The following is a 14,089-nucleotide window of genomic DNA, read 5'->3' as shown; positions in this document are numbered from 1 at the left end:
AAGTCCTTTGGGTGAATAATGTAAACTCACTACACCGGTATGTTTCAGTGCTTTCATGGCGAGTTTACTGACAGATATAAGTAAGAACTTTACACTACTTTATATTAGAAATGGCAACAGCGGAGGATGAATGTCCCATAACAAAAAGATAGAGAAAAAGAAGAAGCTTATCGACTACGGTATCCACAAGGACTACAAAGGCGGACGCGCACGATTTTTCAGGATTTATGCAGATCCCAAACACAGATCAGTAGGTATCAGAAGGTAAGAAAAGTTGCTTTTGCATAATACTGCAAAAAACAAAATGCCAGATAATATATTTTACCTTATACTGTACACACACCATAATAATACTCCTATGTTGATGCACAGTACAATCCATCAAGCGGTGCGGCGTCATAGCTAACCAAAGTCGTACTAAAACATTTGATAAAGTTATGAGCGTCGTGTGTAATGTTCTATATTTTCAATGGAACATATAAAATGTTGGCGTTGTTTACTTGAGTTGTTTTGCCATCATAGTGCAGTCTGCACCTATCTCTTATGTTTGACTTCTATCTACTGGTCACACTTATCATTACACCAAGTACCAAATAAAATAGCTTCGAGGTGGGCAAGCTCAACCAAATGTATTCCTTACATTAGGCGCACTGTCGAGTTTTGAGGAAAAAAAGAAGGATTTTAAGTGCGCCTTATAGTCCGGAAAATACAGTAAATGAAACGTAATATGAGACGGGTTTAGTCACCTGAGGTGTGTTGCAGCTCTGTGCAGATTGAATGAAGAGGACCAAGGTTCTGCCTGACAAAAATGGGGGCTGAAATTTGACTTGAGAACCCTGGCAAAAGAAGGAGAAGTGATTTTTTTTTTAAAAAGACATTCAAACAGTTTCTGTGACACAAAAACACTACTGGAAGCGGCGGGAATCGATCAGTGCCTTCTTCTGCATATTTTGACCTGTATATTGTGGGGCAAAAAATAAAACTACTAAAAATCAATAAATCATTACAACTCGATTAATGTTCGCATTTTCCATTTACAGTAATGCAGTGTTAAAACCAAGAAATATAGATATTAGGGTAAAAAAGTAGCAGCTCAGTCGCCAGAATTTTGCAGTAAAAATAAATATGGTACAGTTTTTTAATTTACAGTAATGCACTGTAACAAAAATTATCAAAGATTTTTCTGTAAAAAGCTGGCAGGTCAGTCGCTAAATTTTACAGTAAAAACAACGCTGGTACCGTTTTTTAATTTACAGTAACAGACTGTAAAATAGATTTTACCGAAAAAAAACTAGCATCTCAGTCACAGGAATTAACCGTAAAATAATCAGTGGCATCATTTTTCCATTCACAGTAATGCACTGTAAAATAAAGAAACAGATTTGACAGTAAAAAAAAAAATGTCGAAGCTCAGTCACCAGAATTTTGCGGTAAAAATAACAGGTGGTACAGTTTTTCATTTTTTAGTAATACACTGTGAAAAAAAATATTGTAGATTTTTCCATAACAGTCGCCAAAATGTTACCGTAAAAATAACAAAATAACAGTGCTACTGTATTTCTATTTACATTACATGCACAGTAAAAAAAAACATTTTGCGGCAAAAAAATGTTTCATTATTTCGCCAAAATTTTGCGGTTCAACAAAAAACAGTGGTAGCCTTTTTCAAATTGCAGTAATGCACTGTGAAAAAATTATCATAGATTTTTCTGTACAAAACTTACATCTGAGTCACCAAAATTTACCGCAAAACGAGCAGTGGTACCATTTTTTCCATTTACAGTAATGCACTGTAAAAACAAACGGATTCCACAGTAAAAAAATTTTTAGAAAAGCTCAGTCGCCAGAATTTTGCAGTAAAAATAACGGGTGTACAGTTTTTCATGTTGTAGTAATGAACTTTAAAAAAAAAATCATAGCAGGTTTTTCTGTAAAAAAATAGGACAGTCGCTAAAATCTTACAGTAAAAATAACAGTGGTACTATATTTCTATTTACATTACAACCACTGTAAAAAAAAAAAAAAAACATTTTGCGGCAAAAAAAAGCAGAAACTCAGTCGCCTGAATTTTTCCTTTAAAAAAAAAAAAAACAGTGGTACCGTTTTTCAAATTACAGTATTGCACTGAGAAAAAATTATCATTGATTTTTCTTTACAAAACTGACAACTCAGTCACCAAAATTTACCGCAAAATGATCGCTGGTACCATTTTTCCATTTACAGTAATGCACTGTAAAAACAAACGGATTTCACAGTAAAAAAATTTTTAGAAAAGCTCAGTCGCCAGAATTTTGCAGTAAAAATAACGGGTGTACAGTTTTTCATGTTGTAGTAATGAACTTTAAAAAAAAAATCATAGCAGGTTTTTCTGTAAAAAAATAGGACAGTCGCTAAAATCTTACAGTAAAAATAACAGTGGTACTATATTTCTATTTACATTACAACCACTGTAAAAAAAAAAAAAAAACATTTTGCGGCAAAAAAAAGCAGAAACTCAGTCGCCTGAATTTTTCCTTTAAAAAAAAAAAAAACAGTGGTACCGTTTTTCAAATTACAGTATTGCACTGAGAAAAAATTATCATTGATTTTTCTTTACAAAACTGACAACTCAGTCACCAAAATTTACCGCAAAATGATCGCTGGTACCATTTTTCCATTTACAGTAATGCACTGTAAAAACAAACGGATTTCACAGTAAAAAAATTTTTAGAAAAGCTCAGTCGCCAGAATTTTGCAGTAAAAATAACGGGTGTACAGTTTTTCATGTTGAAGTAATGAACTTTAAAAAAAAAATCATAGCAGATTTTTCTGTAAAAAAATAGGACAGTCGCTAAAATCTTACAGTAAAAATAACAGTGGTACTATATTTCTATTTACATTACAACCACTGTAAAAAAAAAAAAACATTTTGCGGCAAAAAAAAGCAGAAACTCAGTCGCCTGAATTTTTCCTTTAAAAAAAAAAAAACAGTGGTACCGTTTTTCAAATTACAGTATTGCACTGAGAAAAAATTATCATTGATTTTTCTTTACAAAACTGACAACTCAGTCACCAAAATTTACCAAAATTTACCGCAAAATGATCGCTGGTACCATTTTTCCATTTACAGTAATGCACTGAAAAAACAAAAAACAGATATCACAGTAAAAAATACAAAAAAATTAAGAGCTCAGTAGCCAGAATTTTGCAGTAAAAATAACATGTGGTACAGTTTTTCATTTTATAGTAATACACTGTGAAAAAATTATTGTAGATTTTTCTGTAAAAATAATAGCAGGACAGTCGCCATATTGTTACTGTAAAAATAATAGTGGTACTATATTTCTAGTTACATTACATTCACTGTATAAAAAAAAACATTTTGCTGCAAAAAAAGTCGAAACTCAGTCGGCAAAATTTTGCATTTTTCAATTTACACTAATATACTGTGAAAAAATTATCATAGATATTTCTGTACGAAACTTGCATCTGAGTCGCCAACATTTACCCCAAAATGATCGGTGTTACCATTTTTCCATTTACAGTAATGAACTGTAAAATCAAGAGACATTTCACAGTAAAAAAAAAGAAAAAAAAAAAGTTAAAGCTCAGTCGCCAGAATTTTGCAGTAAAAATAATGGGTGTACAGTTTTTCAATTCATAGTAATGAACTAGGAAAAAAAATATTGTAGATTTTTTTTCTGTAAAAAAAAACTAGCCACGTTACCATAAAAATAAAAATGATACTATATTTCCATTTATATTAAATGCACTGTAAAAAAAAAAAAAAAAAAAAAAAAATTGGGGCAAAAAAGTCAAAGCTCAAGTCTCCAGAATTTTGCGGTAAAAATAACGATGGTACGGTTTTCAATTTTATAGTAAAACAATGAAAAAAACTATCGTAGATTTTTCTGTACAAAACTTACATCTAAGTCGACAAAATTTACCGCAAAATGATCGGTGGTACCGTTTTTGCATTTTCCAGTAAAAAGTTGATTTTCCATTTAGGTAGTGGATTTTACAGTAAAAAAAAAAAAAAAAAAAGTTGCAGCTCAGTCACCAAAATTTTGCGGTACAAATAACAGTTGTACAGTTTTTCAATTTATAGTAATAAGCTGTAAAAAAAGTTAAATTTTTCTGTAAAAAAAATAGCAGGACAGTCGCCAAAAGGTTCTTGTAAAAATAACAGTGATACTATATTTCCATTTTTCTTAAATGCACGGCAAAAAAAAGTAAAAGCGAAATAATTTTGCGGTAAAAATAACGGTGGTACAGTTTTTCGTTTTATAGTAATACACTGATAAAAATTATCATAGATTTTTCTGTAGAAAAATTCCATCTGAGTCTGCAAAATTCACAAAATTTATAATAATCGGTGGAACCGTTTTTTGCATTTTCCAGTGAAAAGTAGATTTTACATTAAGACAGTAGATTTTACAGTAAAAAAAAAAAAAGTTGCAGCTCAGTCGCCAAAATTTTGCGGTAAAAATAACGGGTGTACAGTTTTTCAATTTATAGTAATAAGCTGTAAAAGAAAGTTACATTTTTCTGTAAAAAAATAGCAGGACAGTCGCCAAAATGTTCTTGTAAAAATAACAGTAATACTATATTTCCATTTATATTAAATGTGCTGTAAAAAAAAAAAAAAAAAAAAAATTGGGGCAAAAAAGTCAAAGCTCAGTCGCCAGAATTTTGCGGTAAAAACAACGATGGTACGGTTTTCAATTTTATAGTAAAACAATGAAAAAAAATATCGTAGATTTTTCTGTACAAAACTTACATCTAAGTCGACAAAATTTACCGCAAAATGATCGGTGGTACCGTTTTTGCATTTTCCAGTAACAAGTTGATTTTACATTTAAATAGTGGATAGTCGCCAAAATGTTCTTGTAAAAATAACAGTGATACTATATTTCCATTTATATTAAATGCACGGCAAAAAAAACAGTGATACTATATTTCCATTTATATTAAATGGAAGGCAAAAAAAAATCAAAGCGAAATAATTTTGCGGTAAAAATAACGGTGGTACAGTTTTTCGTTTTATAGTAATACACTGATAAAAATTATCATAGATTTTTCTGTACAAAAATTACATCTGAGTCTGCAAAATGTACAAAATTTATAATAATCGGTGGAACCGTTTTTTGCATTTTCCAGTAAAAAGTAGATTTTACATTAAGACAGTAGATTTTACAGTAAAAAAAAAAAAAATTGCAGCTCAGTCGCCAAAATTTTGCAGTAAAAATAACGGGTGTACAGTTTTTCAATTTATAATACTACGCTGTAAAAAAAGATAATTTTTTCTGTAAAAAAATAGCAGGACAGTCGCCAAAACGTTCTTGTAAAAATAACAGTAATACTATATTTCCATTTATATTAAATGCGCTGTAAAAAAAAAAAAAAAAAAAAAAAATTGGGGCAAAAAAGTCAAAGCTCAGTCGCCAGAATTTTGCGGTAAAAACAACGATGGTACGGTTTTCAATTTTATAGTAAAACAATGAAAAAAAATATCGTAGATTTTTCTGTACAAAACTTACATCTAAGTCGACAAAATTTACCGCAAAATGATCGGTGGTACCGTTTTTGCATTTTCCAGTAACAAGTTGATTTTACATTTAAATAGTGGATAGTCGCCAAAATGTTCTTGTAAAAATAACAGTGATACTATATTTCCATTTATATTAAATGGAAGGCAAAAAAAAAATCAAAGCGAAATAATTTTGCGGTAAAAATAACGGTGGTACAGTTTTTCGTTTTATAGTAATACACTGATAAAAATTATAGATTTTTCTGTGCAAAAATTACATCTGAGTCTGCAAAATGTACAAAATTTATAATAATCGGTGGAACCGTTTTTTGCATTTTCCAGTAAAAAGTAGATTTTACATTAAGACAGTAGATTTTACAGTAAAAAAAAAAAATTGCAGCTCAGTCGCCAAAATTTTGCAGTAAAAATAACGGGTGTACAGTTTTTCAATTTATAATACTACGCTGTAAAAAAAGATAATTTTTTCTGTAAAAAAATAGCAGGACAGTCGCCAAAATGTTCTTGTAAAAATAACAGTAATACTATATTTCCATTTATATTAAATGCGCTGTAAAAAAAAAAAAAAAAAAAAAAAATTGGGGCAAAAAAGTCAAAGCTCAGTCGCCAGAATTTTGCGGTAAAAACAACGATGGTACGGTTTTCAATTTTATAGTAAAACAATGAAAAAAAATATCGTAGATTTTTCTGTACAAAACTTACATCTAAGTCGACAAAATTTACTGCAAAATGATCGGTGGTACCGTTTTTGCATTTTCCAGTAACAAGTTGATTTTACATTTAAATAGTGGATAGTCGCCAAAATGTTCTTGTAAAAATAACAGTGATACTATATTTCCATTTATATTAAATGCACGGCAAAAAAAAGTCAAAGCGAAAGAATTTTGCGGTAAAAATAACGGTGGTACAGTTGTTCATTTTATAGTAATACACTGATAAAAATTATCATAGATTTTTCTGTACAATTAGATCTGAGTCTGCAAAATTTACAAAATTTATAATAATCGGTGGAACTGTTTTTTGCATTTTCCAGTAAAAAGTAGATTTTACATTTAGACAGTAGATTTTACAGTAAAAAAAAAAAAAAGTTGCAGCTCAGTCGCCAAAATTTTGCGGTAAAAATAACGGGTGTACAGTTTTTCAATTTATAGTAATAAGCTGTAAAAGAAAGTTAAATTTTTCTGTAAAAAAATAGCAGGACAGTCGCCGAAATGTTCTTGTAAAAATAACAGTGATACAATATGTCCATTTTTATTAAATGCACGGCAAAAAAAAGTCAAAGCGAAATAATTTTGCAGTAAAAATAACGGTGGTACAGTTTTTCATTTTATAGTAATACACTGATAAAAATTATCATAGATTTTTCTGTACAAAAATTACATCTGAGTCTGCAAAATTCACAAAATTTATAATAATCGGTGGAACCGTTTTTTGCATTTTCCAGTAAAAAGTAGATTTTACATTAAGACAGTAGATTTTACAGTAAAAAAAAAAAAAGTTGCAGCTCAGTCGCCAAAATTTTGCGGTAAAAATAACGGTTGTACAGTTTTTCAATTTATAGTAATAAGCTGTAAAAAAAGTTAAATTTTTCTGTAAAAAAAATAGCTGGACAGTCGCCAAAATGTTCTTGTAAAAATAACAGTGATACTATATTTCCATTTTTCTTAAATGCACGGCAAAAAAAAGCAAAAGCGAAATAATTTTGCGGTAAAAATAACGGTGGTACAGTTTTTCATTTTATAGTAATACACTGATAAAAATTATCATAGATTTTTCTGTAGAAAAATTACATCTGAGTCTGCAAAATTCACAAAATTTATAATAATCGGTGGAACCGTTTTTTGCATTTTCCAGTAAAAAGTAGATTTTACATTAAGACAGTAGATTTTACAGTAAAAAAAAAAAAAAGTTGCAGATCAGTCGCCAAAATTTTGCGGTAAAAATAACGGGTGTACAGTTTTTCAATTTATAGTAATAAGCTGTAAAAGAAAGTTAAATTTTTCTGTAAAAAAATAGCAGGACAGTCGCCGAAATGTTCTTGTAAAAATAACAGTGATACTATATTTCCATTTATATTAAATGCGCTGTAAAAAAAATATAAAACATTTTTAGGGCAAAAAAATCAAAGCTCAGTCGCCAGAATTTTGCGGTAAAAACAACGATGGTACGGTTTTCAATTTTATAGTAAAACAATGAAAAAAAATACCATAGATTTTTCTGTACAAAACTTACATCTAAGTCGACAAAATTTACCGCAAAATGATCGGTGGTACCGTTTTTGCATTTTCCAGTAACAAGTTGATTTTACATTTAAATAGTGGATAGTCGCCAAAATGTTCTTGTAAAAATAACAGTGATACTATATTTCCATTTATATTAAATGGAAGGCAAAAAAAAATCAAAGCGAAATAATTTTGTGGTAAAAATAACGGTGGTACAGTTTTTCGTTTTATAGTAATACACTGATAAAAATTATCATAGATTTTTCTGTACAAAAATTACATCTGAGTCTGCAAAATGTACAAAATTTATAATAATCGGTGGAACCGTTTTTTGCATTTTCCAGTAAAAAGTAGATTTTACATTAAGACAGTAGATTTTACAGTAAAAAAAAAAAAAAATTGCAGCTCAGTCGCCAAAATTTTGCGGTAAAAATAACGGGTGTACAGTTTTTCAACTTATAGTAATAAGCTGTAAAAAAAAGTTACATTTTTCTGTAAAAAAAATAGCAGGGCAGTCACCAAAATGTTCTTGTAAAAATAACAGTGATACAATATGTCCATTTTTATTAAATGCACGGCAAAAAAAAGTCAAAGCGAAATAATTTTGCAGTAAAAATAACGGTGGTACAGTTTTTCATTTTATAGTAATACACTGATAAAAATTATCATAGATTTTTCTGTACAAAAATTACATCTGAGTCTGCAAAATGTACAAAATTTATAATAATCGGTGGAACCGTTTTTTGCATTTTCCAGTAAAAAGTAGATTTTACATTAAGACAGTAGATTTTACAGTAAAAAAAAAAAAAAATTGCAGCTCAGTCACCAAAATGTTGCAGTAAAAATAACGGGTGTACAGTTTTTCAATTTATAATACTACGCTGTAAAAAAAGATAATTTTTTCTGTAAAAAATAGCAGGACAGTCGCCAAAATGTTCTTGTAAAAATAACAGTAATACTATATTTCCATTTATATTAAATGCGCTGTAAAAAAAAAAAAAAAAAAAATTGGGGCACAAAAGTCAAAGCTCAGTCGCCAGAATTTTGCGGTAAAAACAACGATGGTACGGTTTTCAATTTTATAGTAAAACAATGAAAAAAAATATCGTAGATTTTTCTGTACAAAACTTACATCTAAGTCGACAAAATTTACCGCAAAATGATCGGTGGTACCGTTTTTGCATTTTCCAGTAACAAGTTGATTTTACATTTAAATAGTGGATAGTCGCCAAAATGTTCTTGTAAAAATAACAGTGATACTATATTTCCATTTATATTAAATGGAAGGCAAAAAAAAATCAAAGCGAAATAATTTTGCGGTAAAAATAACGGTGGTACAGTTTTTCGTTTTATAGTAATACACTGATAAAAATTATCATAGATTTTTCTGTACGAAAATTACATCTGAGTCTGCAAAATGTACAAAATGTATAATAATCGGTGGAACCGTTTTTTGCATTTTCCAGTAAAAAGTAGATTTTACATTAAGACAGTAGATTTTACAGTAAAAAAAAAAAAAATTGCAGCTCAGTCGCCAAAATTTTGCAGTAAAAATAACGGGTGTACAGTTTTTCAATTTATAATACTACGCTGTAAAAAAAGATATTTTTTTCTGTAAAAAAATAGCAGGACAGTCGCCAAAATGTTCTTGTAAAAATAACAGTAATACTATATTTCCATTTATATTAAATGCTCTGTAAAAAAAAAAAAAAAAAAAAATTGGGGCACTAAAGTCAAAGCTCAGTCGCCAGAATTTTGCGGTAAAAACAACGATGGTACGGTTTTCAATTTTATAGTAAAACAATGAAAAAAAAATATCGCAGATTTTTCTGTACAAAACTTACATCTAAGTCGACAAAATTTACCGCAAAATGATCGGTGGTACCGTTTTTGCATTTTCCAGTAACAAGTTGATTTTACATTTAAATAGTGGATAGTCGCCAAAATGTTCTTGTAAAAATAACAGTGATACTATATTTCCATTTATATTAAATGGAAGGCAAAAAAAAAATCAAAGCGAAATAATTTTGCGGTAAAAATAACGGTGGTACAGTTTTTCGTTTTATAGTAATACACTGATAAAAATTATCATAGATTTTTCTGTACAAAAATTACATCTGAGTCTGCAAAATGTACAAAATGTATAATAATCGGTGGAACCGTTTTTTGCATTTTCCAGTAAAAAGTAGATTTTACATTAAGACAGTAGATTTTACAGTAAAAAAAAAAAAATTGCAGCTCAGTCGCCAAAATTTTGCAGTAAAAATAACGGGTGTACAGTTTTTCAATTTATAATACTACGCTGTAAAAAAAGATATTTTTTTCTGTAAAAAAATAGCAGGGCAGTCACCAAAATGTTCTTGTAAAAATAACAGTGATACAATATGTCCATTTTTATTAAATGCACGGCAAAAAAAAGTCAAAGCGAAATAATTTTGCAGTAAAAATAACGGTGGTACAGTTTTTCATTTTATAGTAATACACTGATAAAAATTATCATAGATTTTTCTGTACAAAAATTACATCTGAGTCTGCAAAATGTACAAAATTTATAATAATCGGTGGAACCGTTTTTTGCATTTTCCAGTAAAAAGTAGATTTTACATTAAGACAGTAGATTTTACAGTAAAAAAAAAAAAAAATTGCAGCTCAGTCGCCAAAATTTTGCAGTAAAAATAACGGGTGTACAGTTTTTCAATTTATAATACTACGCTGTAAAAAAAGAAAATTTTTTCTGTAAAAAAATAGCAGGACAGTCGCCAAAATTTTGCAGTAAAAATAACGGGTGTACAGTTTTTCAATTTATAATACTACGCTGTAAAAAAAGATAATTTTTTCTGTAAAAAAATAGCAGGACAGTCGCCAAAACGTTCTTGTAAAAATAACAGTAATACTATATTTCCATTTATATTAAATGCGCTGTAAAAAAAAAAAAAAAAAAAAAAATTGGGGCAAAAAAGTCAAAGCTCAGTCGCCAGAATTTTGCGGTAAAAACAACGATGGTACGGTTTTCAATTTTATAGTAAAACAATGAAAAAAAATATTGTAGATTTTTCTGTACAAAACTTACATCTAAGTCGACAAAATTTACCGCAAAATGATCGGTGGTACCGTTTTTGCATTTTCCAGTAACAAGTTGATTTTACATTTAAATAGTGGATTTTAAAGTAAAAAAAAAAAAAAGTTGCAGGACAGTCGCCAAAATGTTCTTGTAAAAATAACAGTGATACTATATTTCCATTTATATTAAATGCACGGCAAAAAAAAGTCAAAGCGAAAGAATTTTGCGGTAAAAATATCGGTGGTACAGTTGTTCATTTTATAGTAATACACTGATAAAAATTATCATAGATTTTTCTGTACAAAAATTAAATCTGAGTCTGCAAAATGTACAAAATGTATAATAATCGGTGGAACCATTTTTTGCATTTTCCAGTAAAAAGTAGATTTTACATTAAGACAGTAGATTTTACAGTAAAAAAAAAAAAAAATTGCAGCTCAGTCGCCAAAATTTTGCAGTAAAAATAACTGGTGTACAGTTTTTCAATTTATAATACTACGCTGTAAAAAAAGATAATTTTTTTTGTAAAAAAATAGCAGGACAGTCGCCAAAATGTTCTTGTAAAAATAACAGTAATACTATATTTCCATTTATATTAAATGCGCTGTAAAAAAAAAAAACAAAAAAAAATTGGGGCAAAAAAGTCAAAGCTCAGTCGCCAGAATTTTGCGGTAAAAACAACGATGGTACGGTTTTCAATTTTATAGTAAAACAATGAAAAAAAATATCGTAGATTTTTCTGTACAAAACTTACATCTAAGTCGACAAAATTTACTGCAAAATGATCGGTGGTACCGTGTTTGCATTTTCCAGTAACAAGTTGATTTTACATTTAAATAGTGGATAGTCGCCAAAATGTTCTTGTAAAAATAACAGTGATACTATATTTCCATTTATATTAAATGCACGGCAAAAAAAAGTCAAAGCGAAAGAATTTTGCGGTAAAAATAACGGTGGTACAGTTGTTCATTTTATAGTAATACACTGATAAAAATTATCATAGATTTTTCTGTACAATTAGATCTGAGTCTGCAAAATTTACAAAATTTATAATAATCGGTGGAACTGTTTTTTGCATTTTCCAGTAAAAAGTAGATTTTACATTTAGACAGTAGATTTTACAGTAAAAAAAAAAAAAAGTTGCAGCTCAGTCGCCAAAATTTTGCGGTAAAAATAACGGGTGTACAGTTTTTCAATTTATAGTAATAAGCTGTAAAAGAAAGTTAAATTTTTCTGTAAAAAAATAGCAGGACAGTCGCCGAAATGTTCTTGTAAAAATAACAGTGATACAATATGTCCATTTTTATTAAATGCACGGCAAAAAAAAGTCAAAGCGAAATAATTTTGCAGTAAAAATAACGGTGGTACAGTTTTTCATTTTATAGTAATACACTGATAAAAATTATCATAGATTTTTCTGTACAAAAATTACATCTGAGTCTGCAAAATTCACAAAATTTATAATAATCGGTGGAACCGTTTTTTGCATTTTCCAGTAAAAAGTAGATTTTACATTAAGACAGTAGATTTTACAGTAAAAAAAAAAAAAGTTGCAGCTCAGTCGCCAAAATTTTGCGGTAAAAATAACGGTTGTACAGTTTTTCAATTTATAGTAATAAGCTGTAAAAAAAGTTACATTTTTCTGTAAAAAAAATAGCTGGACAGTCGCCAAAATGTTCTTGTAAAAATAACAGTGATACTATATTTCCATTTTTCTTAAATGCACGGCAAAAAAAAGCAAAAGCGAAATAATTTTGCGGTAAAAATAACGGTGGTACAGTTTTTCATTTTATAGTAATACACTGATAAAAATTATCATAGATTTTTCTGTAGAAAAATTACATCTGAGTCTGCAAAATTCACAAAATTTATAATAATCGGTGGAACCGTTTTTTGCATTTTCCAGTAAAAAGTAGATTTTACATTAAGACAGTAGATTTTACAGTAAAAAAAAAAAAAAGTTGCAGCTCAGTCGCCAAAATTTTGCGGTAAAAATAACGGGTGTACAGTTTTTCAATTTATAGTAATAAGCTGTAAAAGAAAGTTAAATTTTTCTGTAAAAAAATAGCAGGACAGTCGCCGAAATGTTCTTGTAAAAATAACAGTGATACTATATTTCCATTTATATTAAATGCGCTGTAAAAAAAATATAAAACATTTTTAGGGCAAAAAAATCAAAGCTCAGTCGCCAGAATTTTGCGGTAAAAACAACGATGGTACGGTTTTCAATTTTATAGTAAAACAATGAAAAAAAATACCATAGATTTTTCTGTACAAAACTTACATCTAAGTCGACAAAATTTACCGCAAAATGATCGGTGGTACCGTTTTTGCATTTTCCAGTAACAAGTTGATTTTACATTTAAATAGTGGATAGTCGCCAAAATGTTCTTGTAAAAATAACAGTGATACTATATTTCCATTTATATTAAATGGAAGGCAAAAAAAAATCAAAGCGAAATAATTTTGTGGTAAAAATAACGGTGGTACAGTTTTTCGTTTTATAGTAATACACTGATAAAAATTATCATAGATTTTTCTGTACAAAAATTACATCTGAGTCTGCAAAATGTACAAAATTTATAATAATCGGTGGAACCGTTTTTTGCATTTTCCAGTAAAAAGTAGATTTTACATTAAGACAGTAGATTTTACAGTAAAAAAAAAAAAAAATTGCAGCTCAGTCGCCAAAATTTTGCGGTAAAAATAACGGGTGTACAGTTTTTCAACTTATAGTAATAAGCTGTAAAAAAAAGTTACATTTTTCTGTAAAAAAAATAGCAGGGCAGTCACCAAAATGTTCTTGTAAAAATAACAGTGATACAATATGTCCATTTTTATTAAATGCACGGCAAAAAAAAGTCAAAGCGAAATAATTTTGCAGTAAAAATAACGGTGGTACAGTTTTTCATTTTATAGTAATACACTGATAAAAATTATCATAGATTTTTCTGTACAAAAATTACATCTGAGTCTGCAAAATGTACAAAATTTATAATAATCGGTGGAACCGTTTTTTGCATTTTCCAGTAAAAAGTAGATTTTACATTAAGACAGTAGATTTTACAGTAAAAAAAAAAAAAAATTGCAGCTCAGTCACCAAAATGTTGCAGTAAAAATAACGGGTGTACAGTTTTTCAATTTATAATACTACGCTGTAAAAAAAGATAATTTTTTCTGTAAAAAATAGCAGGACAGTCGCCAAAATGTTCTTGTAAAAATAACAGTAATACTATATTTCCATTTATATTAAATGCGCTGTAAAAAAAAAAAAAAAAA

At 28.8% G+C, this 14,089-nt stretch overlaps 1 protein-coding gene across 1 annotated transcript in view; it reads right to left on the bottom strand.

Moving 5' to 3' along the window:
- yme1l1b (YME1-like 1b) overlaps positions 1–14,089 on the bottom strand; it is a 68,551-nt gene that overhangs the window by 28,884 nt on the left and 25,578 nt on the right. Inside the window, exon 4 of the mRNA XM_061890694.1 lies at positions 747–836. Within this exon, the coding sequence (XP_061746678.1) occupies positions 747–836 (90 nt within the window). The remainder of the gene's footprint in view (positions 1–746; positions 837–14,089) is intronic.

This window comes from Nerophis ophidion, linkage group LG28, assembly GCF_033978795.1.
Source record: "Nerophis ophidion isolate RoL-2023_Sa linkage group LG28, RoL_Noph_v1.0, whole genome shotgun sequence".
Taxonomy (NCBI): Eukaryota; Metazoa; Chordata; class Actinopteri; order Syngnathiformes; family Syngnathidae; genus Nerophis; species Nerophis ophidion.
Note: the sequence above shows the minus strand (reverse complement) of the source record. Positions and strands in the feature narration are given on the sequence as shown.